This window comes from Nerophis lumbriciformis, linkage group LG28 (genome assembly GCF_033978685.3).
Source record: "Nerophis lumbriciformis linkage group LG28, RoL_Nlum_v2.1, whole genome shotgun sequence".
NCBI classification, from domain to species: Eukaryota; Metazoa; Chordata; class Actinopteri; order Syngnathiformes; family Syngnathidae; genus Nerophis; species Nerophis lumbriciformis.
The window spans coordinates 16,860,000-16,875,037 of NC_084575.2; the positions used below are offsets into that span (position 1 = coordinate 16,860,000).

A 15,038-nucleotide genomic window follows, 5' to 3' on the forward strand; every position below is an offset into this window, starting at 1 on the left:
AGACAAGGGACATGAGTCAAAAAGACAAAAGGACACGGAGAACAAGGGCGAGGACAACAAAAGGGAAGCCAGAGACGTAATGCTTACTACTGAGCGTTAACGACGTTCCGGCGTAGGTTCCAAGGAGCGACCGGTCTTTATGCTGTCCTCCTGATTGCTGCCAGGTGCGTTGATTGCTGACAATCTGCAGCTGCGGCGAAGCGTGGGCGTGAAGCGTTCGGCGCGTGCGGGGGCGTGTCCTGGCATGCTGCCAGACAGAGTGTTGGAGGATCTTGCTGCGGGAGAATTGAGGGTTCGAGACTGCGCCGTGACAATTTATTTAATATTCAGAATGCATTAAAAAAAAAAATCATGCCTTTAATAATGATTGTTAACTATAGGCAAAATTCCCCAAAAATTGCAGTTCTCCTTCAAGGTAAAGGATCAGTATATGGTCAAAATATATTGCGTGATTAATATGCATGTATACGTGATTAATACGATGATTTTTTGCGATTAATCGCATGAGTTAACTTGTTATTTTTGACACCCTAATAAAAACATCTAAAATAAATTAATATGTTTCCATTGAACTGTGTTATATATGTGATTCGTGTACTGATAACCTTTGTATTGTTCCCCATGTGTGTGTATAGCAGGTGTAATCAGTTGTCCTATTAGTCTGTGTATTTAGTTTTCTGTTTGCCATCTCATCTTTGTCCGATTGTCATATGTTCTTTGTGGCTTGTTAGAGTTGGATTAAACCTTTAGAGCAGCACTCACCTTGTTTCCCTGCATTTGGGTCCAGCTTATACCTTTCCACCACATCCACCACCGTGACAGTTTTGTGTATGATACAATTATTATTTCTGGAACATTTGCTTGAGTAAAAATCAATACATTTGCACACAAACCTTTCATGTGGCTTCTGGGTATCTGATCACTCGACTTTCCTGCCACCTGGCTGACTTAAAAACATAATAGAGAGGTGCTGTGCTACACTAATAACACATGTCTTATTGTAAGAAAAGTGCTGTATTTTCTCCTTTTCTATTATATACTACTGTGAAAACGAGTGTTGTACTGTCACTATTGTCTAAATCAGGGGTCGGCAACCCAAAATGTTGAAAGAGCCATATTGGACCAAAAATACAAAAAAAAAAAAAAATCTGTCTGGAGCCTCAAAAAATTAAAAGCCTTATCTAAGTGTTATCATGAAGGAAACACATGATGCCAGTGTCTATATTAGCTATAGTAGCAACTATCTAAGGCTGACGCAAATCTTTGTTTACAGAAATGTTGTATTTTAATAGGGATGCTTTAAAATGTAATATCGGAAATTATCGTTATCGGTTTCAAAAAATAAAATGTATGACTTTTTATAACGCCACTGTGTACACGGACGTAGGGAGAGGTACAGACCGCCAATAAACCTTAAAGGCACTGCTTTTGCGTGCTGGCCCAATCACATAATATCTACGGCTTTTCACACACACAAGTGAATGCAAGGCATACTTGGTCAACAGCCATACAGGTCACACTGAGGGTGGCCGTATAAACAACTTTAACAGTGTTACAAATATGCACCACACTGTGAACCCACACCAAACAAGAATGACAAACACATTTCGGGAGAACATCCGCACCGTAGCACAACATAAACACAACAGAACAAATACCCAGAACCCCTTGCAGCACTAACTCTTCCGGGGCGCTACAATATACACCCCCCGCTCCCCCTTATCCCCCCACCTCAACCCTGCCCCCCCCCCCCACCCCGCCCACCTCAACCTCCTCATGCTCTCTCAGGGAGAGCATGTCCCAAATTCCAAGCTGCTGTTTTGAGGCATGTTAAAAAAAATAATGCACTTTGTGACTTCAATAATAAATATGGCAGTGCCATGTTGGCATTTTTTTCCATAACTTGAGTTGATTTATTTTGGAAAACCTTGTTACATTGTTTAATGCATCCAACGGGGCATCACAACAAAATTAGGCATAATAATGTGTTAATTCCTCGACTGTATATATCGGTATCGGTTGATATCGGAATCGGTAATTAAGAGTTGGACAATATCGGAATATCGGATATCGGCAAAAAAGCCATTATCGGACATCTCTATATTTCAATTTTTATTCTACACATTTTTGCAACATTGGAAATCATTGGTAAAATGGAGGCTTCTCACAGGATGAGATAACTTCTGGAAATTACTGTCTCAGAATGGCCAAAGGTATAGATGTGTGTGTCCAAGTTTAAGGAAACAGCAGGCTGTCTTCTATAAATGGATTTATTACAATCTTTGCAAGCTGGGTAACGTTTGCTGTGGTCTGGAACAACATGGCACACAAACAACTATGAGAAATGCAGCCAATATTACATACAGATAATGTGTCATAAGACATGGAAATATAAATGAAACACATAAAAGACATAAATACAGGAAAATAAATGAGCTCAAATATACCTACAAACGAGGCATATATGATGCAATATGTACATAGAGCCAGTCTAAATAGCATGTTAGCATCAATTAGCTTGCAGTCATGGATTGACCAAATATGTCTGATAAGCACTCCAGCAAATCAACAAGATCAACAAAGCTCACCTTTGTCCATTCACGCACAGCATAAAACGTTTGGTGGACAAAATGAGACAAAGAAGGAGTGGCATACAGTAAAACCCGTCTTTCTGTGGCAGCATCGGAGAAAGTTGTACAAGTCAACAAACTACGATGAGTTCAAGGATCGCTGAAATTAGTAGGACAAAACGGTGCTTGCCAAATACTCTCATCAGTGAAGCATGCTTAATATAAACAGTGTGACCCTTATCATCATGCTTTAAAGTCTGCTACAAAAAGTTTACAAATATGCTCTTTGGAGCCAGTAATCCTGACTTCATTTAGATTTTTTAGCACAAATAATTGTATTATTTTTTTGTTTTGTGGGTTAAAGTGTATATATATTGTGCTCCTGTGTTCCCTCCATCCATCCATTTTTTACCGCTTGTCCCTTTCGGGGTCGCGGGGGGTGCTGGAGCCTATCTCAGCTGCATTTGGGCGGTAGGTGGGGTACCCCCTGGACAAGTCGCCACCTCATCACAGGGCCAACACAGATAGACAGACAACATTCACACTCACATTCACACACTAGGGACTATTTAGTGTTGCCAATCAACCTATCCCCAGGTGCATGTCTTTGGAGGTGGGAGGAAGCCGGAGTACCCGGAGGGAACCCACACAGTCACGGGGAGAACATGCAAACTCCACGGGCCCAGGATCGAACCCAGGACCTTCGTATTGTGAGGCACACACACTAACCCCTGTCACACCGTGCTGCCCTGCTCCTGTGTTAGTGTTGCTAATCAATTAGATTTTAATATTTATTGAGTTTATTTTATTTGGTTTTTTTAAGCATCAAATGGTTCAAGTCCGTCAAAAATGGAATAAAATACAAACAAAACAAAAAATAATTCTAAAATAAATAAATTAAAATAAAATATATTTTTATATTTCAGGCAAAGTGATGCACTTTAAATATCGTTTGTTACAGGCTAAAAACAATGCTAATGAAGTTATTCTAATTGATCTATATTTCGTCTTTTCTTTACTGCAAAGAAGGATAAAATGTTACGCAGAGGTGTACTAATAACAACTTTATAGACAAATAATACTGACGAATTAAAATGTAATAGAGATGTCCGGTATTATTGGCCGTTAAATGCTTTAAAATATGATATCGGATATTATCGGTATCGGTTTCAAAAAGTAAAATATATGACTTTTTAAAACGCCGCTGTACGTAGTAGTGGTACACGGACGTAGGGAGAAGTACAAAGCGCCAATAAACCTTACAGGCACTGCCTTTGCAATCACATAATATCTACGGCTTTTCACACACACAAGTGAATGCAATGCATACTTGGTCAACAGCCATACAGGTCACACTGAGGGTGGCCGTATAAGCAACTTTAACACTGTTACAAATATGCGCCACACTGTGAACCCACACCAAACAAGAATGACAAACACATTTCGGGAGAACATCCGCACCGTAACACAACATAAACACAACAGAACAAATACCCAGAACCCCTTGCAGCACTAACTCTTCCGGGACGCTACAATATACACCCCCGCTACCCCCTACCACACCCCCCACACACCTCAACCCCGCCCACCTCAACCTCCTCATGCTCTCTCAGAGAGAGCATGTCCCAATTTCCAAGCTGCTGTTTTGAGGCATGTTAAAAAAAATAATGCACTTTGTGACTTCAATAATAAATATGGCAGTGCCATATTGGCATTTTTTTCCATAACTTGAGTTGATTTATTTTGGAAAACCTTGTTACATTGTTTAATGCATCCAGCGGGGCATCACAACAAAATTAGGCATAATAATGTGCTTATTCCACGACTGTATATATCGGTATCGGTTGATATCGGAATCGGTAATTAAGAGTTGGACAACATCGGGATATCGGATATCGGCAAAAAAGCCATTATCGGACATCACTAAAATGCAAAGATTGGTTTTCATAGCTGCCAATCACAATAGCTCGTTTAGTCGAGCGATTGTGTAATTCTCTCTCTCTCTCTCTCTCTCTCTCTCTCTCTCTCTCTTTCACTCTATTTTTTAAATGGGGGAGGCCTTTATTTTATTAAAGCAAATAAATGGGACCAATACGTATTTGGATAACAATATTTTGAAAGGGATTTACCGTATTTTTCGGACTATAAGTCGCCGTTTTTTTCATAGTTTGGCCGGGCTCCAGTGCGACTTATATATGTTTTTTTCCTTTTTTATTATGCATTTTCGGCAGGTGCGACTTATACTCCGGTGCGACTTATACTCCGAAAAATACGGTACTTACGTTTTTCTTGTTATAATCTTAACAAGCTTATGAGCAACCTGTATTAACAGTAATTAGACCACACTGCAAGTCACTGCATGCATACTTGCCAACCCTCCCGAATTTTCCGGGAGACTCCCGAAATTCAGCGCCTCTCCCGAAAACCTCCCGGGACAAATATTCTCCCGAAAATCTCCCGATTTTCAGCCGGAGCTGGAGGTGGCCTCCAGCTCCATGCGGACCTGAGTGAGGACAGCCTTTTTTCACTACGGGAGGACAACAGGGCGACAAGAACTGAATCATCCAGACTAGAGATACATTGTATTATTATGTTTATCTTACCTAAAAATAAATAGATATTTATTCATTTAAAAAAAAAAAAAAAAACTAAATACATTTTTACTATATTTTGCTAAAAACATCAAAATTAATTGTATTTTTATTTTTATTTTTTCTGACTCCTTATTACATCCAGCCATAGAATTTTACATTAAAATAAACATATTTGAAATAATTAATTTTAAATTATCATAATAGTGCATTTTAAATGACCATATTTAATTATTAAAATAATTGCTTGTTTATCAACAACTTTAGCATTTTATTCACTACATTTTGAAGCTCTCAGAAGCCAAGTTATGTTATATTCCTTAATATTTATTTATGCAAGTTTGAAGTATCAATCATCCAAACACAGTTTTGTTTGCATATTTTCAGGATGTAGATATACATATATATATATATATATATATATATATATATATATATATATATATATATATATATATATATATATATATATATATCCATCCCATCCATTTTCTACCGCTTATTCCCTTTGGGGTCGCGGGGGGCGCTGGAGCCTATCTCAGCTACAATCGGGCGGAAGGCGGGGTACACCCTGGACAAGTCGCCACCTCATCGCAGGGCCAACACAGATAGACAGACAACATTCACACTCACATTCACTCACGAGTCGTGAGCCCGATGGCTGTTAACCTCATTGGCAAGCGCTGCTCGACTTTGCTCCCGTTTAGTGCGGCAGAATGATCACTCTTAGAATGCAGTGATTCTGGGCCGACACTAGGGGGCGATGTGCTGCCACCTTGTGACCACCTTAACTCAACACATGACCTACTATGTTTTTTTTCTTCCTGTCAATACTTTGTCTATGGTCACTCCAATCATCATGTGATCGTGTGCGTCTGTAAACATGTGGCTGGTGGGCGGGACACAGACGGAGTCTTTATTTTGACTCGAGCCTGTCTGTGTCAACATGAGCGGACCGCACCGTGGTTCTGACTGCGAGTCCGCTAGAACCAGACCACTCTTAACCCTTTGTGGTCCTCTGAGCGTTTTAGTGTGAAAGTTGATCCCTCCACTTCCTGGGGGTCCACTTAATGACAAACGGAAAAAAAAGCAAAAAAAAAGCACAAAGCGGCCAACTGGCGTCCAGAAAGTTCCTTTCACGTGATATGATGTCAATGTGTGTGTGTGTGTGTGTCAGGTTGTTGGAGGCTGGTGGTGAGAGAAGTGTTTGGATTGGAGCACATTCAAAGTTGGAGAGGAAAGAGAAAAAAAAAGTGTGGCAGCGGCGTGACGTCATGGTGAAAAAAAAAAAAGAGACTTGAAGAAAGTTCCTCACGCTGCTCCATCACATCCAGTCCAGCACGCGTACACGTCAGGTCACACGTGTGTGTGCACTCGGAGGATGACACACTCCGACTCGGCCCAAATTGTTCTTGCTCGTTGCCATGACGCCCAGCCGCTAGGATGAATGTGGCGCCTCTCTCCGTGCTGCTCACCTGCTGGACTTTGACTTTCGTATTCGCTTCTTTCCAGCGCACGGCTTACGGCTGGGGCGCTCGGGCCGCCGGTCGGGTCAGTCCGGCTCGGGTGACCCACACCCGCGCCGAGGGCAAGGAACGGATGCCTGCGGCTATCGGTGCACAAGGTGGGAAGGTGGGTGCTGCGGCGGGCGGGGCGACCCGACATCAAGTTGTACTCAAAGGGCCCTCCCAGGTCCCCAAGGGTTCCATCCATCCAGGTGGAAGTGTCAAGGTGACGCCGCCCGACTACATGTTGTCTCTGTACCGGAGCCGCTCCCATGGCGCGCACAACCGCAGCATGGCCGACACTGTCACCAGCTTTGTGGACAGAGGTCAAGGTAAATGTCATGCAAGCTCACATCCTCACACCTCAAACCGAGGCAACAAGCTAGCTAACACGCAAAGATGTAAAACGGGCCGCGAGTAACCGACTTGTCAAAACGCCACACCTCGCTTGTCTATGAGCTAAAATGCTAACGTGCATGTTTCTCGCCATCTGGTCCCTGGCGGTGCCCTCAGGAGAGAAAATAAACAGTGGTCACACCCTCACGCCCCCTCCTCCCTCCAATTTCTTTTTAGAATGAAAAGTTTTCATGACTGCGGCTGCGGAAAGTTTACATGTACTTTAAATTTAGCCTCTGTTTGTTTAGCTGTCGTTTGCTAGTGACGAGCATCACCTTGCACTTAATAGCACACGTTTAGTGTTTATTAAACCCAACTACAAATCACTAGTGTGCGTCTTTTTTTTTTACTTTGTCATCTACAACTCACTAAAAGATATTTATTTCTTGCCTTATTCACTTAGAACTCACTGGTTTGCGTTTATTTCTTCACTTGACTAACCTACAACTCATTAGTAGGTTTCTTTACTTAGTTACCTACAACTCACCGGTATGCATCGATTTCTTGACTTAATCACATACAACTCAGTAGTACGCATGTACTTCTTTACTTAAAGAGGAACAGCACTTTTTTTGAATTTTGCCATTCACAATCATTATGAGAGACAAGATCACACATGCTTTTTATTTGTAATTTTTTTTTAAAGATGATAAAAAACCCTTGGAAAATGTGGCAAATGGGAGTCACCTTAAAAGCGCTCTAAAACAACTTCAAAACCCTTCATCAATGTTTTGTATACACACTGCAAGTATATATATATATATATATATATATATATATATATATATATATATATATATATATATATATATATATATATATATATATATATATATATATATATATATATATATATCTATCAGTGACGTGCGGTGAGGTTCATGACTGGTGAGGCACTGACTTCATCACAGTCAGATTTACAAACATATGAACCCTAAAGAGTATCTTATTCACCATTTGATTGGCAGCAGTTAACGGGTTATGTTTAAAAGCTCATGCCAACATTCTTCCCTGCTTGGCACTCAGCATCAAAGGTTGGAATTGGGGGTTAAATCACCAAAAATGATTCCCGGGCGCGACGCCGCTGCTGCCCACTGCTCCCCTCACCTCCCAGGGTGTGATCAAGGGGATGGGTCAAATGCAGAGGACAAATTTCACCACACCTAGTGTGTGTGACAATCATTGGTACTTTAACTTAACTTTAACTTTACACATACAAACTGTAGAACACAAAAAAGCACATTTAATTAAAACATTTTTATTATGGTCTTACCTTTACTTATAAATGAAGTCCATGCGCAGCTCCTTTTGAACAAAAGCATCGATAACTTGTTTATAGAAGTCTTCCTTATCTTTCTTCAGTTTTAAACGTCTCTGTCTCGATGGAGATCTTCCTTTAAGTATTACCTCCTGCTTCGATTGAAAGTCCAGTTTAGAAAACTGTTTTATTTTAGATATGTAATCCTTCATGTTAAAAGTCCAGGCGAGAGGAAAAAATAAACGATCGCTAACTGTTGCTGCTTGTTGTCACTTATTCTGCAGCCGTGTAGTCGCAAAAATGATCCCTGGGATCACTAGCGCCCTCTACCACCAGGAGGCGGGATTACTGCGAGCCTCACACAGTGCGTCTTCGCAGCAGTTTTATGATTGCTCAGCACAAGAAATACGTTACACACATACAGTTGTTGACAAAATACACTGTACATTATATACCTCAGCTAACTAAACTATGGAAATGTATAATATAGTTCATATAGCAATACGGTCTCACTGCACAGCAGGCCAGCAGTTAGCCGAGTCATTGCGCAATCCATGGTGAGGCTCAACTGAGTGACGTGCCTCAACTGGCTGCTGACTCACCGCAAGTCTCTTCTCAGTATTTGAACGGCAAATGTGAAAATTCAGCGATTTTGAATAAAAATAATCTAAAACTGGTGAAGTTAAATGGAAAATAACTTTATAGTTTAATCACTGGATACAAATAACAATTTAATTTTTTTTTTTTCCTTTTTACATTTTTTTTCTTTCCATGATGGCACGTGAGGCGGGGCCTCACGTGCCTCCCCTGACTGCACGTCACTGATATATATATATATATATATATATATATATATATATATATATATATATATATATATATATATATATATATAGTAGTAACAGACACATTTATAACAATATGTAATATGTACAATATATACCGTATTTTGGTAATTTTAATCATTGCCGGAACTAATTCTTTGGCGCATTTATTTCCATTTCCATAGCAGCGGGCGTCCGACAATGTGTGTTTCTACATCCAGAAAGTAAACGCTTGTGTGCGTTCTAATCATGGCGAACCTGAAAACAAACAACGAACACGACTATTTTTGGTCAAATGACGATTCACAACCTTATCTTTTTTTAATCTGAATTTACGGAAGATGAACTACTGCTTCTAGAAGTAGAAGTAGTCACAGACAACTCACTGGTACACATTTATTTCTTAACTTAGTCTCCTACAACTCACTAGAATGTTCCTATTTCTTTAGTCACCGACAAGTCACTAGTATGATCCTATCTTGCTCAGTGGCCTAGTGGTTAGAGTGTCCGCCCTGAGATCGGTAGGTCGTGTGTTCAAACCCCGGCCGAGTCATACCAAAGACTATAAAAATGGGACCCATTACCTCCCTGCTCGGCACTCAGCATCAAGGGTTGGAATTGGGGGTTAAATCACCAAAATGATTCCTGAGCGTGGCCACCGCTGCTGCTCACTGCTCCCCTCACCCCCCAAGGGGTGGAACAAGGGGATGGGTCAAATACAGAGGGTAATTTTACCACATCTAGTGTGTGTGTGACTATCAGTGGTATTTTAACTTTAACTTTTTAAACTATTTCTTTAGTCACCTACAACTCACTGGTATGTTCCCCTATGTATTTACTTAGTTGCCTACAAATCTCCAGCACACATCTATATCTTAACTCATTTACCTACAACTCACTAGTATATTCCTATTTATTTACTTAGCCACCTACAAATACCCAGTACACATCTATTTCTTAACTCAGTAACTTACAATTCACCAGTATGTGTCTATTTGTTAACTTAGTCACCGATATCTCACTAGTATGCGTTTATTTCTTGACCTAATCACCTGCATCTCAATTGTACGCGTCTATTTTCTTACTTAGTCACCTAGAAACTCTTGTACGTACGTATGTATATCTACAACTCACTAGTATGCTCTTATTTATTTTCTTAGTCACCTGCAACTCTCTAGTACGCATACTTCAAATTAGTAATCTACAACTCACTACGTTCCCAATTCTTTCCTCAGTCACCTACAACTCGTTAGAAAATATTTCTTAACTTAATCACGTACAACTCACTAGTATGTTCCCATTTCTTTACTTATTCACCTACAAATAACTAGAATGTGTCTATTTTTTCACATAGTCACCCACAACTCACTAGAATGTTCCTATGTCTTTACTCAGTCATCTACAACTAACTAGTAGGTTCCTATGTCGTTACTTAGTCGCTTACAATTCAAAAGTATGTTCCTATGTCCTTGTTACCTACAACTCACTAGTCCGCGTTTATTTTTTGACCTAATCACCTACAACTCACTAGTACGTGTCAATTTTCTTACTTAGTCACCTACAGCTTACTCCTGTAGTACGCGTCTACTTCTTAATGTAGTTACCTACAACTCACTGGTGTGTTCCTATTTCTTCACTTTGACACCTACTACTCACTAACATGTTCCTATTTCTTAACTTAGTTACCTACAACCATTGGCGTTGTTAGGCCTATTTTAGGGGGGCTCAAGACCCCCTAAAATATTCTTAAGCCCCCCTAAATAATTTGGTGTTATATATTTTTTTTATTTTTTTTTACAAATACATGCCGACATATTCATTATAAAGTGGCCCGAATATGAGTTTAAATAAATAATCATATAACCTGTTATTATTCACTCAGTTTCCCCTCACTTCATAGCGTAAGGTAGAGAGCCCCTTTAGTGCGTCGGTATCCAATCCATTCCACTTGTTCATATAGAAAATGCTCACATCATTCAAATTCCAGTCCGCATATACTCTGCTACCTTGCTTGCAGTCCTGCAGGTGTACAAAGCACATTATCTTCCTTTACAATGAGTGAAGCTGCACGAAACCTTGTGTGTGCAATTGTAAATAATTTAGTTTTTAAGTTTTGTGTTTCTTGTAGAATCTATATAAAGTAATATACATTAGCCTATTGTTAAAATAATGACAAAAACATCATTAAATATATTTGTTTTATCGTATTGTTACATTAATAGCTGTTGTATTATTATAGGATGGTTTGTTAAACATTTCATAGGATTTTCAGAGGTAGGAAAAACCAAGACATTTAATATAAAATGTAAAATGAATAAATACATGAAAAGAAAAAAAAGAAAAAAGGTTAAAAGCCATCGTCCCGGGGAGCATTTCATTTCGTCCCGTGCATTTTTAAAGAATAATAATAATAACAATGAATAATTTCTAAGTCTTTGTTAGCCGTTTGTGAAGTTGTGTGCTTGTGTACGTTCGCTCACATCCTGTGCATCTCCTGGGGGCTAAGCCCCCCCTGTCCTTAAAAGCTAGTGACGCCCCTGCCTACAACTCACTGGTGTGTTCCTATTTCTTCACTTTAACACCTACTACTCACTAACATGTTCCTATTTCTTAACTTAGTCGCCTACAACTCACTGTTATGTTCCTATTGTTTACTTAGTGAACTAAAACTCACAAGTGTGTCTATTTCTTAACTTAGTCACTTAGAACTCACAAGTATGTGTGTTTTTCATAACCTAGTCACCCAAAACTCACGAGTATGCATTTATGTCCTAGTTTTCCCTCCTCCAACTCACTTGTATGTGTGTATTTCTTTACCTCGTCCCTTAGAGTTGACTAGTACACATTTCTTTAGTCACCTGTGATCACCTCATACACTTAAAAACTTTTACTTTGTTTCTTCACTGCAAGTCAAACTGATACTTTGCCCTTCCCCGTTTCAGATGAGAGGGGTTCCGTCCTGAGGCGTCAGCAGTACCATTTCAACATCTCTTCTTTGGATCCAGACGAACTTTTGGGAGCAGAACTTCGCATCCTGAGAAAGCCCTGGCCCGACCTCCGCAAGACCTCGTGGTTGAAGCTATTCGAGTGTGGGTACGCTAGACAGAAGACAGTTCTGCTGCAGACAATGGCGGCCGAGCCTTTGGAGGCTTCCCACGGTAGGTGGGAGGTGTTCAACGTGTGGAACTCGGTCAAGGGCTTTAAACGGACCCAACGGAACCAGCCATTGTGCTTCCAACTGGAAGGGGGCGGTGGCACTGACCTCCGCTCACTGGGCTTGAGTCGACCCAGAAAGAGCGACAAGGAGATGGCCTTCCTGCTAGCGTTCGGCCGTAGCAATAAGTCCGATCTGTTCTACAACGAGATTCGAGCCCGGTCCGGTCACGACAACAAAACCGTCTACGAGTACTTGTTCACACAGCGACGCATGAGGCGAGCTCCGCCCACCAGGGCCCTTCAAAAGCTACCTCCGCAGGCCTTCCCTCCGAAGACACGGGCGCGGTGCCAGCGGCGCCGCCTCCACGTCAACTTTAAAGAAATGGGTTGGGACGACTGGATCATCGCGCCGCTCGACTACCATGCCTTTCACTGCGGCGGCGCCTGCGACTTCCCGCTCCGCTCTCACATGGAGCCCACCAACCACGCCATCATACAGACCCTGCTCCACTCCATGGACCCTCTCTCGGCCCCGTCCTCCTGCTGCGTGCCCACGCGCCTCAGCCCAATCAGCATCCTCTACGTGGACTCCAACAACAACGTGGTCTACAAGCAGTACGACGATATGGTGGTCGACGCCTGCGGCTGTAGGTAACGCGCTACCTACAGACTGACTCGGGAAGTAGATGGTTCAAATGGTAAATGTGGCCTCAATAAGAATGTTCCAACCAGGTTCTTTGTCGCTATTTTAACGGCATATGGAAGTGGGCAGGGCTAAGCAAACAGTGATGGAGCAGAAAAGGGCTTACACAGGTCATAGTAATATTTAGATATAAGTACAAAAGTACTCGACGAACACTATTGGACTTGGTGATACACTCATACTGATAGTCTTGGCAGAACTGGTGGGGACGGCGTGGCGCGGTTGGGAGAGTGGCCGTGTCCGCAACCTGAGGGTTCCTGCTTCGATCCCCACCTACTACCAACCTCGTCACGTCCGTTGTGTCCTTGAGCAAGACACTTCACCCTTGCTCCTGATGGGTTTTGGTTAGGGCCTTGCATGGCAGCTCCCGCCATCTGTGTGTGAATGGGTGAATGTGGAAATAGTGTCAAAGTGCTTTGAGTACCTTGAAGGTAGAAAAGCGCTATACAAGCATAACCCATTTACCATTTAACTGCGCTACTCGTTTGGCAACCTGTGGAAAAGTGTCAGCAGGTACGAGCATGTAGGCCTGACGAGGCCGATTTGGTTTCCACTAATCAGAACCACCTGTGGGAAAGACGCCGGTTAACAAGCATGCAACTACAGTATGTGTAACAATTTTTCAGTCTGCCTGTTCAGTCCAGCCCAAGCCAGGCTTGAATCAGCGACTGTGGACTTACCAGTGAATGAGAGTTAAGGGCAACAGTGCGAGTCGATGAGCTAAAAAGCCCTGAGCTGTCAGCTCGCCGTCCAGCACGGTCCGGAAGTGCAGCACGGCCACACTAGATGGCAACCGTCACTTGTGCATGTGTCCCTCAGTGGAACATCCAATAACCTTCTGGGACCTTAAAGAGCTTTGTCAGCATCGACGTTCTCCAGCACACACACACACATACACACACACACACACACACACACACACACACGCATTTAGCGTGAACAACTCATTTGAAGTCTTTCTTTGAAGTCCACTCCATGTTTTCCTTGTGACTCCTTGAATATTCCTGCACTTCCAAGTAACAAGCCAAGGACTCCTTCAGCCAGTCGCACTAAATCATTCACGTCGGAAACTAAAGAGACGTTTGTTTTGAAGGGGAACTTTTGGATTATTGTTTTAGCCACTTGAGCTGTGTGTGTGTGTGTCTATATACGTGTGTGAGTGTAGTCAAGTTTCACACACAACTTGTGTTCATAATCCAAGTCAGCATGTTGAAGGAAACACGGTGGTGGACTCTGTGTATGTTGAGTCACGCACTTTGGCTCCAGTCCTCATGGGGTGTGTGTGTGTGTGTGTGTGTGTGTGTGTGTGTGTGTGTGTGTGTGTGTGTGTGTGTGTGTGTGTGTGTGAGGGAGTTTTTCATCCATGTGAACTTTATACTTGAAAACACATGTGTCAAACTCAAGGCCCGGGGACCAGATCTGGCCCGCTATATCATTTTATGTGGACCGCGAAAGCCTGAAAATAATGTGCACCAATAAAGCACTTCCTCTCTCTTGCAAAATGTATTTGTTCTTTCAATTTTGACAAAACATGTACTGTATGCAATTGCATATCTTCTAAACTGTATTATTATCCGACCATAAAAGGTATTTCAAGTATTTATTGTTACTATAAATAAATATCTGCTTGTCACCTGACTTATGATTTCAAAGCAATACTAATCAAATGCATAGGTATGCATACTGTATAATATCATGAGATATTGTGTGAATGCTCCAAAGCATTCACACATATGGTTTTCTGCACCAAAATTCATCTATTTATTAATCAACTTCAACTTCTTCTTCTCCAGATTTTGGCGCGCTCTACCTTCCACCCTTTTCACCCGATTCAAACTTCAAACTGGGTCAGCCTTTTCGGGAATCGCGGGCTTTCACTTGTCAAATTCCAAAAAATCCCAGATTTCCCGGAATTCCAGGTTTTTTCGTAACATTTTTCCCATTCAAAATGAATTGGCCATTTTTCAAACTTCCACCATTTCCACATTTTTCAACCTATTCCAACCATTCCACCTTCAACATATTCCACGCATCC

The 15,038-nt window shown here is 41.5% G+C and overlaps 1 protein-coding gene across 1 annotated transcript; it reads left to right on the top strand.

The window, feature by feature from the left end:
• The first annotated feature begins 6,883 nt into the window (after positions 1 to 6,883).
• On the top strand, positions 6,884 to 13,887 carry gdf5 (growth differentiation factor 5). Its single transcript, XM_061923442.2, has 2 exons — positions 6,884 to 6,998; positions 12,087 to 13,887. The coding sequence occupies exons 1-2, from the start codon at positions 6,911 to 6,913 to the stop codon at positions 12,953 to 12,955; spliced, it is 957 nt and encodes a 318-aa protein (XP_061779426.2). The 5' UTR covers positions 6,884 to 6,910; the 3' UTR covers positions 12,956 to 13,887.
• The last annotated feature ends 1,151 nt before the right edge of the window (positions 13,888 to 15,038 follow it).